Source organism: Phycodurus eques, chromosome 14, assembly GCF_024500275.1.
Source record: "Phycodurus eques isolate BA_2022a chromosome 14, UOR_Pequ_1.1, whole genome shotgun sequence".
Lineage (NCBI taxonomy): Eukaryota > Metazoa > Chordata > Actinopteri > Syngnathiformes > Syngnathidae > Phycodurus > Phycodurus eques.
The window spans coordinates 5,999,525-6,023,692 of record NC_084538.1 but is presented as its reverse complement, the minus strand read 5'-3'; the positions used below and the strand labels follow the sequence as shown (position 1 = coordinate 6,023,692).

Below are 24,168 nucleotides of genomic sequence, written 5' to 3'. Positions count from 1 at the left end.
AGTAGTTACATAAAACATTTTTACTTTAAATAGATTCCTACCTGTATAATAACAAATATAAATTAAAACCGAAAAAGAATTAGGCATGACATTTTCCTTCATAGACAATCATCAAGCTCTTCATTATGTAGACAAAATCATAATAATAATAATTTGTTTTAAAAATATCACATACACCTAAAAAGCACCCAAAATTGACAAGTCAAAATAATTTTGAATTAAGAATCTTCGTATGATCATGAAAAGCATCCAAAAATAATACTAGAAAGATTTTAAATTAAAATAATTTGTTTCAAACTATATAATATACACATCCAGTATATGCAACCAGTAAGGAAAAAAAAAAAAAAAAAACATTTTCCAAAAGTGTACGTATGCCTTTATTGTTAGGAGAATGCTTTCTTACAGTCAAATCTGGTATGAGGAAAACACACAAAAGTAAAAATGTACTGATCATTTTATTGATCGGCATAAGAAAATAACCAATTGCCACGTGTGAAATCTTGGCACTGATCGAGGCGAGATTAGACAGTAGAACAGATTCTTAAGTGGCTAGTCCATAAACCCTGATCTTTTTGGTTATTATTAGAGGATTGTCCTAAATGCAACATGGCACCTCACTTCCTCTGTGTGTGTGTGTGTGTGTGTGTGTGTGTGTGTGTGTGGTACTAATAGTCAATAGTTGTAGTAGTAGTAGTAAACCAGACGCGTCCATTGTGCGCTAGAGTCCATTGTTACTGAAGACGCCAACATTGATTGACAGCGCCACCTCTGGCTTCTTGGCCGCCTTGTTTTGCGATCTAGTGCAGTTTGAGCCTCCAGCCCTTTCTCTAAAAAACAAACAAACAAACGATTACAAGTCTGTCCATCAGTATTTATTCATCATCTAAATAAATCTGAACAACATATCCACCCACCAACCATTTTTGCGGTTTATATAATCCATCTTGCCGAGGTACCGGCGCTGGCAACAGACTAGATAGCTCGTTCGTGGCTATCTGGTTGCAGAGCCAAAGTAGGAAGTTAGTTCCTGGGTGCTCTTATTTTTCTAACACACCAGCGAAAGTAACAAAGTGGAGAGTGGGAGGGGCCAACTTGACGACACGGCGAGAGATGTGTCTTGTGAGAGTTGCTGGAAGGTTTCCTGTACTGTATAGTACTGCATTTTTAAGAGTACAGCAAGTTTTACAGATGCTACTCAGTGTATGAAATACTGTTAAAAGTGTTTAAGGATCATTTTTTTTGGTGGACTAAACTATTATTTAATACCCTAGCGGCACGGTGGGCGACAGGTTACAGCATCTGCCTCACAGTTCTGAGGACCGGGGTTCAATCCCTCCTTCCTCCCACATCCCAAAAACATGCATGAATTGGAGACTCTAAATTGCCCGTAGGTGTGAATGTGAGTGCGACTGGTTGTTTGTTTCTATGTGCCCTGCGATTGGCTGGCAACCAGTTCAGGGTGTACCCCGCCTCCTGCCCGATGATAGCTGGGATAGGCTGCGGCACGCCCGCGACCTCAGTGAGGAGAAGCGGCTCAGAAAATGGATGGATAATTACCCTTTCTTTCGTCGCTCTGCCTGGCCTTGTTCGTGCTCCTGAGTGTGGAAGTCCTTGTTGTCAATCAAAAGGTTCTGCAAACAGGAAAAATATAATCTATATATGGAAGTATTTATTTTATTTTAAAATATTTATGACAAAAAAAAAAAAAAAATCTACATTCTTTGTTTTTTTTTTTACCTTGACGCCAATCACGTCACCATCTTTGAGATGAAACGGTGCTCCCAATAATGAGTCTGCATTTGACCTCTTTTTCCTCTTGGACAGCGGCCTGCTCTGTAACAAAAATACAACAAAAATAAATTGACTATATCATATTTCCTCATATAGCAGCCAAGGGCGGATGCAGGGAGATGTAGATTGGGGGGACTTCCATATTTGCGGTTGGGCATTCTAATTGTTTTTGAAGCCTGTCCTCCGTTATTTTCGGAAAAACTCACAGGTTCACCTATTTGCTCAGTCCGAAGTAGGGCCTAACGTAAAAGTATTCCTTTGGCACCATCTAGTGGAATCTTGGTGCCAAAGAACTTTGTTGAAGAGGTTCTTGTAGTAGCTTTGCCGGCATCTTGTGGAATCTATAGACAATCTTTTAAGCGTGTCAATGACTTGGGGATGTTCCCTATTAGCTTCCTTGTCGTCTCACCCAGCAGATTTCCTCCCAGGTGTGTTTGTGTGGCTGGTACTTGGCCAGCACGATCGAGCCCGCAGCCAAGCCGTAGAACTCGGCCACGAAGGCCCGCAAGCCGGCGGCCGTCGAGTCCCACGACGCGTCCCAAATCAGCTCCTGTGCCCGATAGTAGCAGCGCTTGCCCGGTACTCCCATCTTAACACTCAGCACTATCTCCTTGGGGCTTCATCAAAGCAAGAAAATCCATATTCAATTATTGGATGACATATTAAACAGAAATGCATGACCTCAGCGGACCCTTATTCATGCACCGCAGCAATTATTTTAACAGTTGTTTGACCAAAGGAGGCTTTTATAGGTTTTGTTATGAATGAAAAAGGTTATTTACCATTTTATTTTTAATGACTAGCAATATCATTATTATTATTTGAAGTGTCAGATGAGGAAACAATTTTAAAAAATGTTATATATTCAATTGGAGAATAGCAGACCGAATCTATTAAGTGAAATAATAAATAACACTGTATTAATAATATGAATTCAAATACAATTGCACGAAACCAGGAGATAAATCAATCATCATTATTATTGCTGTGATTTGAAAAATGACAAAAGAAATTTCACAAGCAAATGATTAAATAATTAGAATTCAACATGAATTCAAATATAAAGACAAAACGATATTAATGGGAGCTTCACGTGACCAAACAAAAACTTTCTTTAGCATTGGTATCTTTGAGCAAAAATGTAAAACTTCTATATGACCTAAACAACTTTTATGGTCATCTTTGTAGACATTTGTAATTTTTCCAGGTTCTTTGTTGTGTTCTCCTGCCATAGGGCTCCACCAGTGGCCTGAACTGGAAAGAAGTGCTTCTTCCTATTTGAAGTTGGTTGCGCATAACCCCTATTCATTTCGCTCAACCTTTATTAGTAGAATTACTACAATTATTTATTATTGTTATTATTATTTAGGGGAGTGTAGAAAAGTAAAAGCAGTAAAAATATTAAAAGCTAATTATAAAATGAATCATTTAGAAATATTAATCACAAATATCAGTGATTGCCCAGTTTGAGCATAGTCATACTTTGTTAGATCATTATTATTATTTATACATTTATAAGAGTGTAAAAAAAGAATATCACAAACTACCTATTAAAAAAGTGCAACATCAAGGGAAAATATATCTTACCCGAGCTCTTCCTCTCTTAGCAGCTGTTCTACACAAATATCTGTGCCGCTAGTTATATTTAGTTTCCTGAGGAGTTAAGAGACAAAGCATCAAGTGATGTTGACATTACACAATCACATAGAGTGCAATGGAAAGTGATGGCTGCCAAAGGTGCACCAACCATGTATCGAATAATAACGTACATGTGATTTCCTAGTTTATTTAAAATAAATTTGACAACATGAAAAAAAATAAAACATGTTTTCATTATGGGGTGTTGTGTGGAGAATTTTGAGGATAGACAATGTATTCAACTTTGGAATAATGCTGTAAGATAACAAGATGAGTGTTGAATACTTTTGGATGCATTGTACAGTACAGTTCAATCACGTGAGTGGGCGTGCCTGAGTGAGACTTGGTTTCCTCTGAGGATGCGAACCAGCCTGTGTGCCTCCATCTTCCACACCCGCAGGAAGGCGGCGGGCCGGCGCCCGTACTGGAAAGCTGGAAGCGTCAACACCTGGTGTACAAAAACAGACAAATTGTTGCAAAATCACGTTTATAAAAGGGTAATATAATCCCAGGATTGCACAGGAACCTGAGTCTTGAGGTCCTCCAGGCTGACGTCCACCGATATCTCCACCTGACCGACCCTTATGAGCTCTGATGGGTGAGAATTAGCTTGAGCTGCGGCGTAAACCTCCTCCATCTGCTCCTGAGCGTGGCCGTTGTCAGAGTGATTCACATTGGTTTCCATGGAGACGGGATCCTGAAGCATCCATACGGACATCTCTAGAAACCCCTGATTGGGGAAAAAAAAATTTAGGGTCAAACCTGCACAAAATATAAATACAAGATGAAATTACCTTCGGAGGAATTCGTCCTTCTGAGATGACGAGTGTATCTCCGCTGTTTATATTCATCTCTGACAGAGGCGCATCCTAAAGAGGAATTATCCAAAAGTCTCAGGAACAGGGGGGGAGAATAAAAAAAATCCAAGTATACACTGTTTACAGTGGTTCCAGAAAGGAATCATAGCACTTAACCTTTTCCACATTTTATGTTGCAGCCTTAATCCAAAATGGATCCTCTCTTTTTTTCCCTCCCTTAAAATTCTACACACAATACCCCATAAGGACAACAGAAAAGATATTTGCCAATTAAACAAATTACAAAAAAAAAAAAAAAAAAATCACATATAGCTTACACACGTATCCCCATCCATCCTTTGCTCAACACAATGGTACCTCTTGACTTACGAGTTTTTCAAGACGCGAGTTGTCGCTGGACCGATTTATTATTTTTTTTTTTTTGCTTCGACGTGCGAGCAAAGGCTCGTGGGTTGGGAACCACTTAAAAAAAAAAAAAAAAAAAGGCAACGCGTTTGCTTCAACTTCTTTACTGCCACTCACAATTTAAGTTTATTGTCAAACTAAACATAAAACTAAGAGAATTATACCTGTACTTTAAATAACCACATAACCTTTCCTCGCGAAAGTCTGCTCGCTTAATGCTAAAACAGTTTATAAAAAAAATCTTGGGCAGGCTAACAAAACAAACAATTCCGTGGTGTAACAACCCTTTAAAAAAATGGATATTTGAACACAATGCAGAAACAATACTAAGAGGATATAAAAAGAGGGATTTAACAACAACAACAAAATCTGAATTGGGCATCATGCCCTGCATTGTGTACGTAGCCAAAATGAAAAAGTGAAGCGCTTTAAATCTTTCCGGATGCACTGTACAGTATATTGTATTATGAACTCCAGGACCATTACCAACTATTTTAATCAATATTGAGTGCACTTTGTGAGAGTGGACTACATTATGCATCAATGAGGATAATTCAAGCGCAAAAGTAATTATTATAACAGGAGGGTTAACAAGAAATACTAGCAACACACTTCTTTGGACACCCACCTCGTCGACCAGTGCCTCTCCCACCTCCTCGCACCAGTCCAGCCTTCGCAAATGCCAACAGCTGCCTGCAAACATTAAACCTTTAAAATAGGAAAACATAACTTGAGGGGGAAAAAAAAAAAAGAATTTACCATCAATTCCAACAGCATTCAGCATTGCCTGCAGACACTGCAAGTTAAAAAATATTAAAACTGTAAATGCAATGCTCGATATACACTTAAAGTGGAAATGCCCCAAAACTAGTACATTTGGAGTTCAAACATTTGGTAGAAAAATATTCCTCAAAAGTCCTACAAAAACTTCAAACCTTCATGTGATGCGAGACTCAGTAGGCCTCTGAATTAATTTTACAAGTGTTTTTTTGTGTTTTGTAATACCGCCACTGTTGGGTAATATGCAGTGATGGCAAAAGTGTGATGATAAACTAAAGAAGCAGAAATGAAACTTACTGCGACATGGGAAAACGTGGATAAAACATCTATTTTTTATGGTGCAAAAACAAATAAAAAAAGGAAAGATAAAAAAAAAAAAAGAAAAATTAAAAAGTACAAAATGAAACAAAATTCAACTAAAAAACAAAGAAAAAGGAAAGAAATCCCACAAAAAAAAGAACAAAAATATATGAATACTGACCAAAAAATAAGGGGAAAATGGGGAGGTTAAAAAAATTAAAATAAACGTGAAAAAAAAAATTTCTTTTAAAAGCCATCCATTTTCTATAGTGTCCTCATTCGGGTTCTACTCTGACGGCCGCGCCTACCACTGAATGATCTGCCTGTGCACTGTTCCGTCTGTCACATTTACATGCAAATGTTCCTTAAAATGTACTATCCTTTTTTAAATAAGGGTCGCAGGCAATGCAATCCCTCGCTTCGTCGCATTTCTTTCATGGCAATTACAAGGAGGTCAATTTTTCTCTGATTTTTGCTATTCGCAGTATCCCCAGCTAATAGCGGTCTATTATTTAAAAAAAATATACATTTTGGGGGGGTTAGAATGGATGGATGGTCATTCCCACCCATTTCAATGTGAAATGATTATTTGAGATTCGAGTGTTTTGAGTTACCAGTGTGTTCATGCAACAAATTAAGCTTGGAAATCAAAGCACGACTGTATTTTTTAATTCATACCTCTTTAAGAGTGCTGGTCTTTTCTATGTTAATGTCCATCTCCATTGCAGCAGGTGGCGCTGCACCCACAGCAAAGTGCAGGAAAAGCTGCAAACACACAAAGAGAAACTCTATTTATCAAGCGATAGTACATTCTTATTATTAGCATTCTGCACCTGCACTACTATTGTTCATGTAAAAATAAAAATAAAAATAAAAAACTAAACAAACCTGCGACGCCTCGGGGGCCCGGCCCGGACAAAGCATCACGGTGGTCATGAGCCGCACGCCGGCCTGTCGCACGCACAAATCCTCGCACACTGTTCGCACAACCAGAGCGGAGGCGTCACAACTCCGCCCGTGTTCAAAAGGTAGAAAATTACAAGGTAGCCGCAACTTTTAAGAATTTAATGTGGGCCAACAATGACAGAGCACATGGGGTGTTTTCTAAATGAGGGGGGAGTTTCCAGCCCGTATGCAGCCATGAAACAGCACACATCAAACAAAGTACCTGGAGGAAGGAGTTTCCCTGTGCTGTCCATATGTCTTAGGCAGCATTCTGCACCTGGAGAGAGGAGAAAAATGGAAATTTACCAGCACAGTCTTACAAAAGTGCAAATGAACAGTCGATACACGCCCTCATTTAAACTCCCTTGTGGGTGGAAGCAAGCCGAGCTGAAATGCCAAATTCTCTACATCTGTGGTTCTCAAACGTTTTACACCAAGTACCACCATAATGACCAATAGTAAAATGTCATCAAGTAGTAGGACAAAGTGTTCATCAAAAATAAGACGGAGGTTTTCATCCTAAACAGTATAACTTTTTTATCGTGAGCCACTCTAGGCGAAGTAGCCAAGAAGTAAAATATTTACTGTTGTTATGACTACGTTGGCGACGGCGTGATAAGACTATAATGGCCCCAAAATTCAGGTGAAATCCGTCGTAAACAGAGGACACATAACATTTATAAACGTTGAACATCTTGCCTGGGAGTCGCAGCTCGTTGATGGCCCTCTCTTTCACCTCACGCAGCAACTGTAGAGAGACGCAAAGTGCGTGATTCAAAGTGGTCAAAATGAAGAGAAAGCAAACAAAGGTGTACAAAATGGCTGACCGTGTCTCCTGAAGCAGGGACCTTGACTCTCCGGCTCTCCGCTGCGTCGCCCCCTCCTGCGCCGCAGCCATGCGGTTGAAACTCCACTTGGAGCCAGCGACAGTCTGATGGCGTCACCACAGTGATCACATCTCCAGTTACAGTGAACATGCTGAACAAGACAGACCAAAAAGGAGTTATAACATTTAAAGATGAAATATTATGGCAAGGCTAACTTTTGAATTGCTTGTGTCCAAATAGTTAGGTCTTTTTGAGTGCCTTCAGTAAGCTGAATTTTGTGTAACTGCCTCACCACAAATAAGCAAATTTACATCATAACTGCTCCAAGAACAAGTTTTTTCCAACCATGAACTGGCAGCTAAGCGGGCTAAAGAGCCGCCATTTTCACAGCACGGAAGCATACCATGTCAAAGCCAAAAGGTAAGCAGGGTTAGCACATACTAGCCTACAGTATTATCAGCGTTAGCGTTTAACAAATCTTTCGATAAGCGGGACATATGCAAATGTTCGGCTACGTTGTTGATGTGGTGGGGGCAGGGAGAGGCATTTGTGTTTGTCGATGTGTCCGCTTCATGCGCCACATGCACAGATCATCTGCATTTGATAAATTGACAATTCGGAATATTGAAGTGAAAATACAACAGGGGGTTATGCTTGTTTTAGCCAGTGGTGGCTTTGAGCAAACACCATTCATTTGCAGTCTGGACACGGATGGGTGAACATCCCGTTTTGAAGGGCGTCTCAGTCTTCAGAAGCCTCCAAAAACAACGGGAAAAGTCGTTAATTTGTTGCTCGACGCTTTTTTTTTTTTTTTCTTGGAAGATAGTCGCTTGATGGGTCAAGCAAAGTCGCTCAGGTGGCAACACTGAGTAGGCTCGCTTTGTCACAAACACTCTGGTCATCATGGTAACAGAATTGTGTATGAGACAGATTTTATTATTCATTGGAACGTTTATCTAAGGTCATTTCTATTTATTTAATGGCATTTTTATGTATTTAATATATGTTTTATTCATTTAATGACCAACAAGTCCAGATGGATGGATGGAATTATTTATTTAAATATATATATATTTTTTTTAAAATAATCATTAAATAAAATGTTTAATGACACGTCTATTTATTTAATGGTATTTGTAATTATGTAATAGAATTTGTGATCATTTAATGGAATCTTTTTTCGTAATGACATTTTTGTTCATTTAAAACCCCAGCCCAAACAAAGTGATTTCAACCACCCTGTGACAAGTGGATGTTGTGTGTACTGTAATTATCTATCCCAGTGATTCTCAGTGTGGCACGAGTACTACTACAGTAGTGGCACGTGAAACACGAAAGATGAAATTAAATGTTTCTACTTTGCATAATGTGAGAGTGGCTTCAAGGTTTTTCTAAATCCAGTACAGTACATTTGAGTTAAGGTGTATTTATTTGTACTTTGAAGTACAACACATTTGCATTTAAACACTTCAAAATGTTTGGTTTCAAACATTTATCATTACGCTTTTATGTGCAATACATTTTAACAGAATAATTGTAAGTACAGTTTATTCTCCTCTATTTAAGCAGTGTTAATGTTTAAATTGTGCATAACGTTACAGTGGCTAACAAAAACATTATTATTATATTTTGGAGGATTTTCTTTGAACATTTGGGCCCCACTATTTAAGTGGGATAGGGACTGAGCTTGACTGCGAATAGTGAAAAGCTCTCCTTTAAAAAAAAAAAAAATAATAAATAAAAATAAAAATAAAAAAAGCAAATAAAGGTAGATTGGGAAAGATTATATTTAAAAAAAATGAATAAAAAAAAAAAAAAAGATAGGATACCCCCTAAGAAATCTGCTAATACATGAATTTGTTAATACCGAACGTCCACTGTACTACTCGACTGTCATTTAATTTGGGTCATCGTGGCTGTGCTTGGATAGCCAAATAGGTGTTTGAAGTGGTGCCTGGTGTAAAATGTTTGAGATCTGCTTTATCCTTTGTGTATTTTGAAAGAAGAATGCCCAAGCGCTTTTATTAAGACACCTGGGAACTGTTCTAAATTGCGAATAAATTGCTTAATATCTCCCTTAAAAAATAAGATGAAAATGACAACACACGTGACTTACCTGTTATCAAAAGACTGCGGTTCCAGCACGAGCAGGGCGTCTCCATCTTTAAGCGACAGCTCCTTGAGGGTCCGGAACATGTCACGGGATGGAAAAACTCGCCACGCGCTGGCGCCGGCACCCTCGCCCGCCCCACGCTCTCCTCCTTTGGTGCCCACCTGCTGCTCCTGACACAGCAGACTCCCGGCGGGCTCCCCCAGGGTTTCCTGCACTTCGCTGAGGGTGGCGGCGCTTGCGAACGCAATCGCCTCCTTCTTTAGCCCCGCGCCCTCCACGTTGTTGCCAGCCTCTTTCAACACCGCGCCCTCCAGGGTGGGTCGGACGACGGTGAGGAGCACCGGCTCCCACTCGGCTCCGGTAAGGACACTTTCACCACATACCTGAAAAGATCTGACATTTTAGCTTTAGCTTGTTAGATCTGCCAAGGAGGCAATGGTTTCTATGGCATGTTCGTGCCAAAATTCAAAGACAATTTAATTGATTACTAAAATATGAATTCATTACAATGTGAAATAAATCAATTGTCCATTACAGTAACTAATTAAATTGTGAAATATAACTTCATTACACAAAACTATTTCATTCTATAATTAATTTCAGGACCCATTCATATATTTCAAGATATTTTTAGTTAATTAATGCCATTTTTATTTAGGTTAGAGATTTATTTAATATTATTTAGTGGAACTATTATTTATTTAGTGAAATATAGATTTGTTTAAAACCCATGTTCAATTATTTAATGGATATTTATTTTTGAAATTTTCATTCATGCAAAAAAAACATTTATAGAATGTTTTTTTAAATGGATGTTTTATTTATAGAATAGCATTTTTAATCATGTAATGGAATTAATTAACAGTGTGTTATGTAATGACATTTTACCTGTGTTATTTAGTAGATCTTTCTCTTATTTAATGTCATGTTTACTCATTTATTGACTTATTACAGGCTTATTTAATGGCCAATTATTTCATGCTGCAGCACATTTAAAAGCGCAATCACCTCCATTCATATTGCTCACATATAGACATTGAATAGTTAGTGGAACCCTTTCAAACTATGTTGCTAACCAACACAGCAGTACCTAAACAGTCTCTCAGAATAATTAAATTGTGTAGTCTCAACTAGTTCCCAGTGCAGCATTAAACTATGTTCTTGTGTTATGACATCGCTCAACAAAGTTGTGTGCATCCTTGTTTATGTTTCGTGTAGCTATGAGACTTATTATTTGTTTCACTTGACAAATTGTAATATAGCACTAATGTGATTTTTACTACTTCAAAAAGGTGCATCCCCATATAAACACCATTAGACACTATTTGCAGCAATACTGTAAATTATTATGGAAAAATAATACTTTTGTTCCACTTTTGTTAGACGTTTGGCCTCAGTTCTCACCTCTCGCCCGTTCCAAACAAATATGTCAGGGTTTGTAGCGACGCCTGCACTGAGGAGTGAGACAGTGTCATCTGAAACAATTAAGCATCCCCAAGTAAAGAGACATGCGCTCGATTGTAACGCCGCGGCATTCTGTTCAAGTGTCTAACCTGCGAGAGTGTTGTACAAGTGGAGGCCCGGTGGAAGCATCTTGGCCAAGGTCAGCGCTATGTCGCCCTCCCATTGTTCCTCTTGCTAATTATAACAATAAAGACACTGTGTTTATTTGTGCTGATGGAAATTAAGTCAAATGCTTTTTTTTTGTAAATAAATACCTGGTAAATAGCTAATCGCAGGTCTCCAACAGTCCTTCTGCAGTCAAAAACGAGCGCGGTGCCAGCACTGGACTCTTTGCTGATCGACTGCAGGGCTCCTTTTATCAGCCTATAAGAGGACGCCAGGTGGAGATGCAGCTCTACGAGGTTATTACTGGCCTCATACTCCTCCCTGTGATTGGGAACAATATTTACTCAGACTCACATCATTGACGTCTTGCGATATACAGCAATAATTACTTTTGAATGTTTGTATACAGATAAAAGAAAAAAAAAAAAAAAAAAAACATTGAGCAATTCAGGTGGAATATTGAATTAGGAGCCTGCTAACGGAATTAATTACCGTATACTCAAAGGTCAAGGTACCACTGTAGTTGGATCTCTATAATCCCTGCCAAGCCATCGAGAGTGAAATTAACCACGTAAAGCAACGGTTACATGCCTATTTCTGAACATGTTTATTTAGTGAGTGGTTCTGCTTTTGGGCGCCACTGCTACGTAATAGTGTTACTGCGTTTTGTATTTGGTAAGTTCCAGTATTGCTCCGGCTTTATGTGGCTGGATAAGACTTTGTAAGGGTTGTAAAATGAGCTGCAGTACCGCATCTGCTGCAGATTGTGGTTCTCGTCCTGAGCCATCTGGATGAGATGATGAGGAACTTTATAGTGAGGACTGCTCAGAGCTGCAAAGGAATATCATCAGAATTTTTTTGGGGGGTCTTCTCAGGCACTCAAGTCTTTTTTGCATTTGTTACCTTCAGTGGGCCGCTGCAACTGCATCTTCCTGTAGAACAGCATGTAGGCACTCTCTTGGCCTTGGAACTGCTTCTCTATCTCCGACTCCCTGATGGAGGTCACGGTGGAGTCATTCAGGTCAAACCAGTGGCTAGTCTGCAGCCACACGAGAGGAACTTCTATCACTCAACATCGAGTCAGAAAAATAATTGTACTCATTTTATTATTGTACATGTGGACCTCTTGTTGGAGCTCCTGTTGAGAAACAGTGCCACCTTCTAGGCCAGCAGTTGTGGGGAGCTCACTCACCGGGCCGGGCGTTTTCGCCTTCAGAGCCACTCGGATACAGTTGGACACTAACATGAAAACGTCATTGTGTGACTTCAGGAACTGTTTGATAGGAGAAAAAAATAAGAAAGGTCTCAGTTTGACTGTAAAAATACACTATGATTATTTAATCGGCTTCCTCCGAGGCAGGACAATCTTAAACGTGAAAAATCACAACGCGCAAAACTTTTCCACACCATTCTTGTTCATTGCAGAGCACTGCCCCACTTGGTCCCTAACAGAAAAAGTTTAATTACCTACCTTAGCTCATTTTGTATAACATTAGGTGTGTATTTTTACATAACTAACTAGCTGCCTGGATAGCTAGGTTATTTTGCGGATATTGTAAGGAAATCGGTTGTCTTTTTACATAATTTACTGACTAATAATAGGCAACCTAATAGAGATGGGCTATTAATCGATTGATTCAAGTTTATTAGTAAAGAGGATTTTTTTTTTTGCTTCCGTAGTGCAATCCGCGTCACCAGTGACGTGCACTTCCTAACTACTTACACTAATAACATTGGTGCGACTAGAGTAGCTATCTTACAAAAGCACAGCCAACGTTGTCAATTTAAGAGATTTGGATGCTATATTTAGTGATTTTTCCCAAACCTTTAGCGACTACTTTTTAAAACAGCGATGAACGTCTTTAAATCCCACTAAGAAACAGACAACATAACCGGAAGAATTTTTATATTAATTTCCATATGACAAAAGCCCTAGAGAAAGGCAATGAAGGACTCAGTTCAGTTGAGCATTTCAAATGTTACATGTGGAAGTTGATGCAAGTTAATGGTGAGGGAAAAAAACCTTCAAAGCTTGTTTGGTTGTTTGTTTGGCTTGGTTAGGAGAAAAGCTAATTGCAGAAGGTTGAAAAAAAACTGGGTTTGAGTAATGACACTGTCATCTGCTTTTTCAATATGCACAGGAGGAAATAAATGTTTTTTTGTTTTTAAATCTGATTTTATAAAACTCTCTCAACCCTAATTATGTGAGCAAGCTTGCTAACTAACTAGCCCATTGCCTCACACTTTCCACATTGAAGAGGTAATTACCAAAAAAAAATACAAAATAAAAAAAATAAAACACCTTGACAATGGGGCCATAGTCTTTCTTAAAGGTTTTGCTCCAGGAGGAACCGATCTTCTCCATGAGTTTCTGGCCCAACTGGTCCAATCGGACATTCTTTGATGGCTCCTAGATAGAGAAAAGAAAAGAAAAGAAAAGAAAAGAGAAAAAAAAAACACTATCACTGACAAACACACACGAAAGGATAATTCTTTGTTGTTATACCTGGTCAATAATGGCAATGAGGACACACAAGGGGTCATTTTCATTGAGTTGCTGCTCTGCCTTTCTAGGTTTCTTTCTATTGTCGTTGTCCTCCTCCTGACAAACACAGAGATGAGATTAGATTCATTCTTAAATCCAATCCTCCATTTTTTTTCTCCAGTTTTTCACTCACCGGCGGCTCCCAGCAGCCGAGGCTTTCAATGTCTCTGATGTAAACGTGGTAATGGCCGCCGTAGCAGCCACCTTTGTGGATGATCACGGAGAATAACTCGTAGTAGTAGTCGGCGTCATCACCGTCGGTCTGTAATGAGGCAAAAGCACTGCGCCGTGATGCTTAGTCGTGATTGCCACACAACATTGTGGAGGGACCACGTGTCGGAGTCGAACATAACGCTAATTAACGTTAAAGACGTCGTCAGACATGCAGTATAGTCGACCCTAGCCGATTTGCACATCAGCACTCTCCTCACACAATTATTCACTACAAATATTTGCACCGATATGCATCACTCAATAAATATTCTCCAAAAATTATTTCTGCGTGACCACTGATGAGGTTTTGGCAAAAATGCTTTCACAGAACTGAAATTTTTGGAGAATTTATTTATGTATTTTTTTTTAAATTGCACCAGTAAGCAATATTTTTTATACTCGACATGGCTTTTGACAAAGCACAAAAACAGTGAATATTTGAGTTTTTTCATTGAAAAGCAGATGACAGGTTCCTCCCCAAAAATCTGCCTATAGGCAAAGTTGGGGTTCAGTTTTAGGGTTTGTAGTCTACCTGTTCACAAAATGGCCGCAGGTTGATGGTGAGGGGGAAGCTGTAGTGGCCTGTCTCCTTGTAACGCTCACACTTAGCAAAGTCAAAGCTGAACCTCAGCAAGGATATGGTCAGGAACGGGGGGAGCTTCCTCAACTTGGCAGACTGGGGAAAAGCACAACCACTTAAAAAAAAAAAGGGGGGGGGGGGGGAATGTACTTACTTTATGTTGACAGTAAAAATGAAAGTTTTTACCTTTACAGCAGTGACCAGTCTGCCACACACCCCACAACGGTACAGATTATTGCCTTCGAACAATTCCTCCTCCACAAACATGTTATGCAAAGCCTCCTCAAGGCTGGACATGCCGCAGACGCACACCGTCAGGTCCAGGAAGTCCTCCTGGTATAGAGGGCGTCAACACCTTTCTTAGCTCCCGCAGAAAGAAAATTATCTTCATAAACACACCGCGACAGTGAGTGGCAGGGACCTGTCGCTGGCTAACGTTGCCGCACTCCTTGCAGGCGATGCTGTTGACGATGGTGCCGTGGTACAGTCGGCGGATGAGCGTGCTGCCGGAGGTGCCCACCAGGGAATTTTCCAGAGCGCTGAACAAAATCCGGTTCAGTTCCTGCACATCGTGCTGGTTTGTTCCCTGTGTATTTCACAGTACTTTCAAAAAACTAATAATAATATACCCCATAATAATAATTTAAAAAAAATATACAACAAAATATATATTTAAGAATTTAACAGGCGCTATGACAGGTGCGACATTCCAGCCTCCCCTAACCAATTCATCTGTATTTTGGCATTGTCAAAATGATATTTAAATTGTGTGACTTTATATTGGGTGGCACGGTGAACGACTGGTTAGCAGATCCACCTCACAGTTCTGAGGACCGGGGTTCAAATCCTGGCCCCGCCTGCGTGGAGTTTGCATGTTCTCCACCGTGCCTGTGTGGGTTTTCTCCGGGCACTCCGGTTTCCTCCCACATCCCAAAAACATGCAGGGTCGGTTAATTGAAGGCTCTAAATTGCCCGTAGGTGTGAATGTGAGTGTGAATGGTTGTTTGTTTATATGTGCCCTCCGATTGGCTGGCGACCGGTTCAGGGTGTACCGCGCCTCTCACCCGAAGATAGCTGGGATAGGCTCCAGCACGCCCGCGACCCCAGTGAGGAGAAGTGGAACGGAAGATGAATGAATGAATTGACTTTATATTGGGCAAATGAAGTCGTCTAGTTTTTCATTGTTACGAGAATCATAAAAGAAAGATCCTTTTTTTATCCAAGAAAAAAAGTTCTAAATTTATGAAATTAACATTTTATCTTTTTTCTTATGAAAAAAGGTCTTAATATGGAGAGAATAGGGACCAAACCCTGCCGCGAATAGAAAAAAATCCACCAATAATTGACACCCCTACAAAAATGTTTAGAATTGCTTATAGAGGCCACAAGATGGCAGCAACGCACTACTCTTGTCTAACTGAAGCTCCTCAACTCACTTTGATGTAGTTCCTTGGTACCAAGATGCCACAAATGACAGCAAAGCAATGCTTTACTGTACTTTCAGTGAATAACGGAGGATCATAAAAAATAAAAAAATGCGAAAGTAAATTTGTGAATGCTGAATATGAGAGGGTTTACTGTATTTATTTTTTACAAAAGCATTATTGTAAGAAACAAATCTGTATTGCCAGTTTAAGATTAATACTTTTGGAGGCAAAAAGTAGCTCCCTTGAAAGAATCACTCAATCTTAAAAGAAAAGGTCGGAATCTTACAACTATTAAAATATTGCCAGAATAAAACTCATATTTTGAGTAACAAAAGTTTTAAGATTACCAGAATAAAGTCTTAATTTTGAAAAAAAAGAAAGTCAACTTTGTGATAATTTAGTAATATTTTTGGGTGAAAAGGTCATACTTTTATGACAAAGTTGTATTAGAAGTTGTCTTTGTTGATTGAAAAAAATGTTGTAATACTACCAGATTAGTGTCATATTTTTGGAGAAAAAAGTGGTAATTTTGAGTGAAATAAGACATTTTCCAGAAGAAAAGGGTGCAACCTCACAAGGAAAAAAAAAAAAAAAAAAAAAGGAATTTTAGGAGATTGTCAAACAAAGCTATAAAAAAGAGAATTAGTTTGGGAAGACAAAAGCGTAATCTTCCAAGAATAAAACATTTACAGTTTTACAATAATGATGTAGTTGGAGGGGGGGATTAAGTTGTAATTTTACAAGAAAAATGAAAACAAAAAAAGTCAAGAACATAAGAAATCGAAATACTTGACTGGCAACAATGTGCCACAGCTCGGAAAACCAAATCAATTTGTAACCCCGAAACATCACCCACACGGGAGACTAGCTTTTCAAATGTTATCACCCTTCTTTACATGACTTTCCACTGAGCTTCTACACTTCCAAATGTGTCATAACAGAGATGGTAAATCTTGCCTGAGTTACTTAGTACAGTATTGACTAACCCGATGCAGCTGAACTGCCTCTGGACATAATGAAATTCCTGCACTCAGCAAGCTTAACCTCTTTGCTGCATCCAGCATGACTTGAATTAGTATAGCGACTGCCACTGATTGATGATATATCAATCAAGTAAGTCTCTCTATGTGTTTTGTCGATGAACACCGACGTTTTAAAGAGTCCCTATCCGGCTGTATTTTCACATTGTCAACCTGGCATTAACATTGTGTGACTTTTTATAGCCCATATAAAGATTTTATAAGACATTGAATGAGGAGAATCATAAAAGCATTTTGCTCAGGAGGGGGAAAAAAGTCATAATAACTACAGAATAAAAAGTCTTATTTTGAAGACGAAGGAGGGGAAAAAATGCCAATCTTACTTTTTTTTTTCCCAAGCCAAAGTGGTGGTGTTATGTATGTAATAAAGTCTTAATATTGCCGGGAAAGGTCATATTTTGGGGACATAATACAGCTTAATGTTGCCATAAAAAAGTCTTAACATTGCCAGAATTATTATGCGTTTGGGAGAAATTAAATCCTAATATTGTCAGAATAAAGTCACATTTCTGCAGATTTTTTTATTTTTATTTTGCAGGAATAAATTTTTTTTTTTTTTTTCGGAAAGCGTATGAATATTGCCAGGATTAAGTCATATTTGTGGATTTAAATTTTTTTATTATTGCCAGAATGAAGTCATATTTGGGGAAGAAAAAAAAGCCATAATATTGCCAGAATAAAGTTTAATTTTTTGAAAGAAAAAGGCTAATATTTCCAAGATTTAGTCATATTTTTGGAGGAAAAAGTCTTACCATTGCCAGAATAAAGTTTCATTTTTGGGGAAGAAAGGCTAATATTTCCAAGATTAAGCCATATTTTTGGAGGAAAAAGTCTTAATAGTCCCAAAATATATATATATATTTTTTACCTTTATTTTTTTTTTACCAGAATTTGACTTTGACCGGTTCAGGGTGTACCCCGCATCCCGCCCGTAGATAGCTGGGATAGGCTCCAGCAGCCCGTGACCCTAGTGAGGATAAGCGGTAAAGAAAATGGATGGATGGATATTACCATAAAAAAATTACATATATATATATTACATTTTCCATATTGCAAGAATTAAATGACATTTTTGGCGGGGAAAAATCTTTGTCTGGATTTTTTTTTTTTTTTTTGAAGTCTTAATATTGCCAGAATAACGTTGATTGATTGAAGTGATTGATTTAAGAAGATAATGCAAGGGATTAGCCCAAATCCGAATAAGACTCTCGCTCTGTGTCTTGTCTATGAACACACACCTCACTGCTGTTCCAGCCGAAGCTCTCAGTGAGGGCGGCCGTGGAGGCACTCTGCTGGTTCACCAGCAAAAGACGAGCGAAGAGTCTCTGGAGCTCCAGGGGGATGACGCGGACCTACGGGAAGAAGTCGTGTGACACTTCACGGGAAAATAAACATACACAATTGAATGAGATCCAACACAGACGTTCCATTGAATGACCAATTACCTCCGTCTCATTAAAGTCAGAGGTGTTTCTAATGTTTTGGTCATGTTCCATTGGACGGTGGCTACTAATGCTGCCTCATCAACACAATGTACAAGAGATAATCAGACAATGTTTTGTGACATCAACATCTGATGCTGGCGTATACGTTCTGTATCGTGAAGGAAAATAATACTGCCGATATGTCGATATCTTATTCTGGTGTATCATTATCACTGTATGGTAAGTGTCATCAGTGCATGGTGAGAGATAATGTTATGATGCATTGTGATAAATATCTTACAGTGCTGTGTAATTACTGTATCACGAGAGGTAATGATGTGACATACTGCGATGTCGATATCTGACACTCGTGTATCATTACCGTATCGTGACAGGTAACAATAAAATGTATTGTGTTATCAATCTGATATCAATCCTGTATCGTGACAACTAAGGTGCAATGTATTGTGATTGCGTGCGCACAATACCGTGCGCATGAATACGTCAATATTAAATGTTGGCCTATCATGACTGTATAATGAGACACGCATCATGTTTTCAAATAGTGACTTCATTAATTAAGGCAAAAACAACTATTCAAAGTTACCTGGCCCTGTGTGAAAAGGTAATTACGCCACCTTGTGAAATCATTAATTGTGGCTAATCACAATTTCTGGTTAATTTTCACTGATCACACCCAAGCCTGATTACCTCTAGACCTGTTCAATCAGGAAATCACTTAAACAGAATCTGCCCTGACAAAATCAAGTCATACAAAAGATTTTTAAAAAGCTGCGATATAATGACATGATCTAAAGAAATTCCAGAGCAGATGAGAAATAAAGTAATAGACATCTATCAGTCTGGAATGGGTTACAAAAGCTATTTCTAAAGCTTTAGGATTCCAGCGAACCATCGGGAGAGACATTATCCTCCCAATGAAGAAAAAATGGAACGGTGGTGAATCTTCCCAAGAGTGGCGGGCCTACAAAGATTACCCCAAGAGAACAGCAATGACTCATAAAGGAGGCCACAAAGGAACTCAGGACAACTTCTCAAGAACTGCACGCCTCCCTTGCCTAAGTTAAGGTCAGTGTTTGTGACACAACAATAAGGAAGACACTCGGCAAAAATAGCATCCATGGCAGAGTTCCAAGGTGAAAACCACTGCTGACCAAAAAGAACATAAAGGCTTGTCTTACTTTTGCGAGAAAAAACAAAACAAAAAAAACATCTATATGATTCCCAAGACTTTTAGGAGATTATTATATAGACTGGCGAGATGAAAGTTAAGCTTTTTGGAAGGTGTGTGTCTCGTTACAGCTGGCGTAAATGTAGCACGGCATTTCAGAAAAAGAACATCATACCAACAGCCCAAGACCATCACACTACCAACAGCACAAGACCATCACACTACCACCGCCAAGACCATCACACTACCACCGCCATGTTGGTAGTGTGATGGTCTTGGGCTGCTTTGCTTCTTCAAGACCTGGACCACTTGCTCTGATTGATGGAACCATGAATTCTGTTCAAGCTAAAGCGCACTTGGGTTCTGCAGCAGGATAACGATGCAAAACACACCAACTTCTGAATGGCTTGAAAAAAATAAAAAATAAAGTGCAGTTTGGAGTGGCCTAGTCAAAGTCCAGACTTGAATCTGATTGAAATGCAGTGACGTGACCTTAAAAAGGCAGTTCATGCTCGAAAATCTTATTTGAGTGAGCATAGGGGTCATTTACATTTAAAAAGGATGAAAATATAGTTCAAGTAAATTTTAGTCAATGTGATTGTCAGCTTTATACATACTTAATTAACATAACCCAGTTTTTGCAGAACGTCAGGTCACCAAACCCATAAAAAAGGTTAACAGACTTTTTGTGTATGCTGCGATAACAAGCATAACTCCAGGTTGACGACATGATGGTTTCAACACAAAACCTTTTGGCGTCAACCTGTTTTAACCCATGCTGATGTTGGTTGCGCATAACCCCTATTCTCCAACAACAAAATTGCGGCGAGTGCAAATGCTGAGTGGCTCGTGACTCTGGGAAACCACTCGTCAGAGCGGTCTTGTATTGGCTCTCGTAGGTGTACCTAAAGGCGCTGTCGTACTTTCCAACACTTACTTTGGCCCCTGGTTTGTCTTTATCTTCAAGACATCCTAATTCATCAGTCCTCAACGCGAACAGCTCATCTGCACACACACAGAAGAACAAAATCAACAAGACAGTTGGACGGGCGGCTGTGGTCACCCCTGAAGCCTCACCTCTGAACTCGGGGGTGAACAGGAGGGTCTGGAGCAGGGAATTGAGGTAGCACGTCCCTCCTTGGTTCAGAATGCCGCACAGCTTGCTTCTTCCTCGGGGAGCCGGAGGCTCGTCTCCCGCTTTGGCAGCTCCCCCCGCTCCAGAGGAGGAGGAGCAGCCACCTTCACCGTCTTCGCCATCCTCCTCAAAAAGATTCCCAAACATCACGTTTCGCTGCCTTTTATGTTGCTTCGTAAACGCGCCACGCCGCCTCTCGCTATCTCATCTTGGTCTTGCCCAGTTCTCTGTTGACAATTGCCGGACTGACGCGGAAGTAAGACGACTTTACGGGGATGAACATAGCGACCGGCCGGGACGTGTAAATGTGTCCGAAAATGCTCTTTAACTCACAAGTTCGGCTCACCTGGCTCGAAAGCTCCGCGAAAACGAATCAAGAAAAGTCAGTCTGTCGGTAAGGGACGACGTCAAGGACAAAAACGGAGAAAGAGTGCCGACATACGAATTAGGTAGCAAACTGTTTTATCTATTCAGACGTGTTTATGGCGCTCGTCTTTTCTCGTTTAGGTCTTAAAGCGGCGAACGTAAATACAAATGCCGTCGGCGGACAGTAGGCAGCCATCTTGTTTGTCAGCAGGATAGCCACCGCGATGCATTGTGGGTCTTGTCGTTTCACACTCGATCGACTCAACTCGTCATGGCTCAACTCATGCATATTAACATGTCGCCCCTCGCTCCTCTGTTTACATATTAGCGCCTCCCAAGAGATATCCCATCGAGGAGACGAGGAGAATAACCGAGGAGTGAGGCAGGAGGAGGGGAAAATGTTTGAAGAAACGAGAAGATCGTTCCTCGGTGACGTTATTTCACGAGGACAACGACCGTAGCAGCCAGGCCCCTACGTGGCGGCCATGTTGGGAAGGTCGACTTCCCCATCACAGGTGGTGTATGGACATTTGAAAATAGGTCGTAACTTGCTCATCTCTCAATAGATTTTCACGAGGTTTATTTTTTTGTCACCGCCAAAGCGTGTGCTATCAATAAATAACACAAAAGGCATAAAATAAGATTTTTAACTGTACAAGATTATTCCAAGTTCTCTTGTTGTGGTTGTACGGCGTTGTGTGCACTGAAATGTGCCAGCATCCTTGTTCTTTCGATTTTCTTAACATTTGCATACATGGGATGCGCTAATGACTTTGACCCTCCTATCTTAGCATCGACGTAGGCACGCAGCTCGAAAGGGGCGTGTCGTATCTACCTATTCATGTCAATGGTGACAAGTGTCACAAATCAATTGTCACCGTGTCTCAAATGTCCACTTGTGTGTCCGACTTATTTTTGTGGCGGGTCACGTAGTTACAGTTTCGCTCAGAGGGCCGCTATAACTGTAAAACCACATAAATGTTTTTTGCCCCATCATATTATTACATATACACAACAAATTGATGGAGAACCAGTTTTGAAATCCGCAGTCAATGATAATAGTCTGTTTAACTATTGTTCAAGTTACTTTACAAAGGGATTTGGTGACAAAAAATACTTGCAATATCTCAATGTTATCATTTATTACATACGGCAATTTTAAATTTTGGTACAGATTTGAACAGGAATCATGGAAGCTGACGCACATAATTTGCTCTCGTGGGCCACATAAATGATATGTTGGGCCGGCTCTGGCCCCCAGGCCTTGAGTTTGACACGCGTGACTTCATGTTTTGTTTCAAGTGGAATTGAGTTTGTCTTCTACGGCCCCTCACCACCCACCCCCACGCCCCTCTTTGCAGCACATATTTGTAGTGGCTTGTAGCATCACACCAATAAAGGCTTTCTATTCTACGTATCTATCTTCAATCTTTATGTACAGCACTTTTATTACAGGTGTGATTGTTTTTCAAAGTGCTCTAGCACATGGCCCTGCGATTGGCTCATCTATAGCAATTATAAGGGAAATACATCACCCATGGTCACATTGTGTAATACTAATTCCAGCAGACAACAAGTATACTTTGAAGAGTTTGATGCTGTCATTCACACTAAAATAATCAAGGATTGTCAAAAACCGACGATTTACTATTTAATTTCAAAAAGTTCGATTGCTTTACGATCAAGCGAGTATGCGCCTATTTGTACACATCACTGTTGAGTTACTAGAAGACTTCCACACTGGATAATATCAGGGGTCCGTGAAACCCTGAGACCTCCTCGATGCTCGATCCTCACACTTCGTTGCGCATTTAAAACAATCGAAACGCTCCTTAAAATCGTCGCGTGAGAACAACTTTCGGGTCTTCTTTCGAAACAGCAAGAAGAGAGGAACGTTGCAATTCTCGAGAAAATAGTCGAGTACGGGTCTTAAAAAATATATAGATTTTTTTTTTTTTTTTAAAGCAAAATGAACATTATTGTATTCCAATGTTTATATTGTCATCCAAAATCAATGGCGATACCACAAATTTCGAGTTTAGCTGGCAGCGCGTTAAACATTCAATTCAAAACAGAAATCGACTCGTTACAGAAAGAGATTTGGAAACTAAGGGATTCAGGAACTAAAAGTTAACTCTGCTTTTGGGTCACAAAGATTCACAGAATCTGATGGCGCTATTTGATTATGAGGTAAAATGGGCAAAAGCTACCCACAAGGTCAAGTAGCTCTACACTTAACGCTGTGAGCTATATAATGCTTCCTCATAATGTTACATATTTTCTGTTGAAATAACTGAAAATGTACAAACTAACATTAATACCTCACCAAACTCATATTCTCTAACTAGTCGGCATTGTTTATTAGCATATGGATAACCTGTATCTAACATAATCGATGCTTTAGGAAGAATGTTGATTTATACCTTCACATCCGTGGATTTAAGAAGTGACATACGTTAAAGGCTCTCGCTAGCGTACTGCGTGGTGCTTTGATAATGTTTGTCTGTGATGGTTAGTTTGGGCCAAAGGTGTAAACAAGGTTGGACACTTGCGCGAGCTCGCTGCAATGCTCCATCTTTGGTCAAATCTGTGTCACATGGTTTGATGCCATTTTATGTCCAGCTGATTTAACAGTTATACAAGCCAAGTTTGACAATTCGGAATTCAAATTGGAGCTCTCAATCTCTTACAGTGCTCATGAGGGGGCAGTGATGACAAAGAGGGCGACTATGCTCCAAAATTAAATACACGTCATTGGTTTTAAAGATAGAAATGCTTTTATCCAAACTAAAGCGAAACTCAATTCAAAACATCAGATCTGTAGTGATAAGTTTTTACTCATTTAATAGTGTGCAAATCATCATAGTAAGAGTATCTTATTCTTAGAATAATTTACAGTCATTCTTAACAGTATGTATAGTCGTGCTGCAGACAGACACTTTTACACTGCGTGTCTTTAAATGAGGGGTGGAGAAATTTTCTATCAAAGTCCTCCGAGGGAAATAAATTTGTAAAAAATAAGATGCAAATATCAAACAAGTGTTTATTTCTATGTAC

General features: G+C 39.5%; 1 protein-coding gene across 3 annotated transcripts; it reads right to left on the bottom strand.

The window, feature by feature from the left end:
* Window positions 1-47: 47 nt before the first annotated feature.
* On the bottom strand, window positions 48-21,321 carry usp40 (ubiquitin specific peptidase 40). 3 transcript variants are annotated; one of them, XM_061696783.1, is made up of 32 exons: window positions 21,092-21,321; window positions 20,688-20,990; window positions 20,548-20,615; window positions 18,233-18,346; window positions 14,949-15,113; window positions 14,714-14,860; window positions 14,480-14,623; window positions 13,868-13,996; window positions 13,696-13,791; window positions 13,492-13,599; window positions 12,313-12,462; window positions 12,093-12,228; window positions 11,939-12,020; window positions 11,339-11,510; window positions 11,174-11,258; window positions 11,025-11,095; window positions 9,624-10,003; window positions 7,508-7,658; window positions 7,380-7,428; window positions 6,904-6,957; window positions 6,624-6,712; window positions 6,414-6,500; window positions 5,415-5,451; window positions 5,284-5,348; window positions 4,227-4,301; window positions 3,959-4,162; window positions 3,765-3,880; window positions 3,382-3,447; window positions 2,204-2,411; window positions 1,741-1,836; window positions 1,561-1,634; window positions 48-830 (listed from the first exon to the last, which is right to left on the bottom strand). In XM_061696783.1, exons 2-32 carry the CDS (start codon window positions 20,890-20,892, stop codon window positions 722-724), a joined length of 3,732 nt encoding a protein of 1,243 aa, XP_061552767.1. In that variant the 5' UTR covers window positions 20,893-20,990; window positions 21,092-21,321; the 3' UTR covers window positions 48-721. The 3 variants fall into 3 exon arrangements, with proteins under 3 accessions (XP_061552767.1, XP_061552766.1, XP_061552768.1); XM_061696782.1 differs by having other exon boundaries at window positions 20,688-21,321; XM_061696784.1 differs by having other exon boundaries at window positions 12,382-12,462; window positions 20,688-21,321.
* Window positions 21,322-24,168: the final 2,847 nt, after the last annotated feature.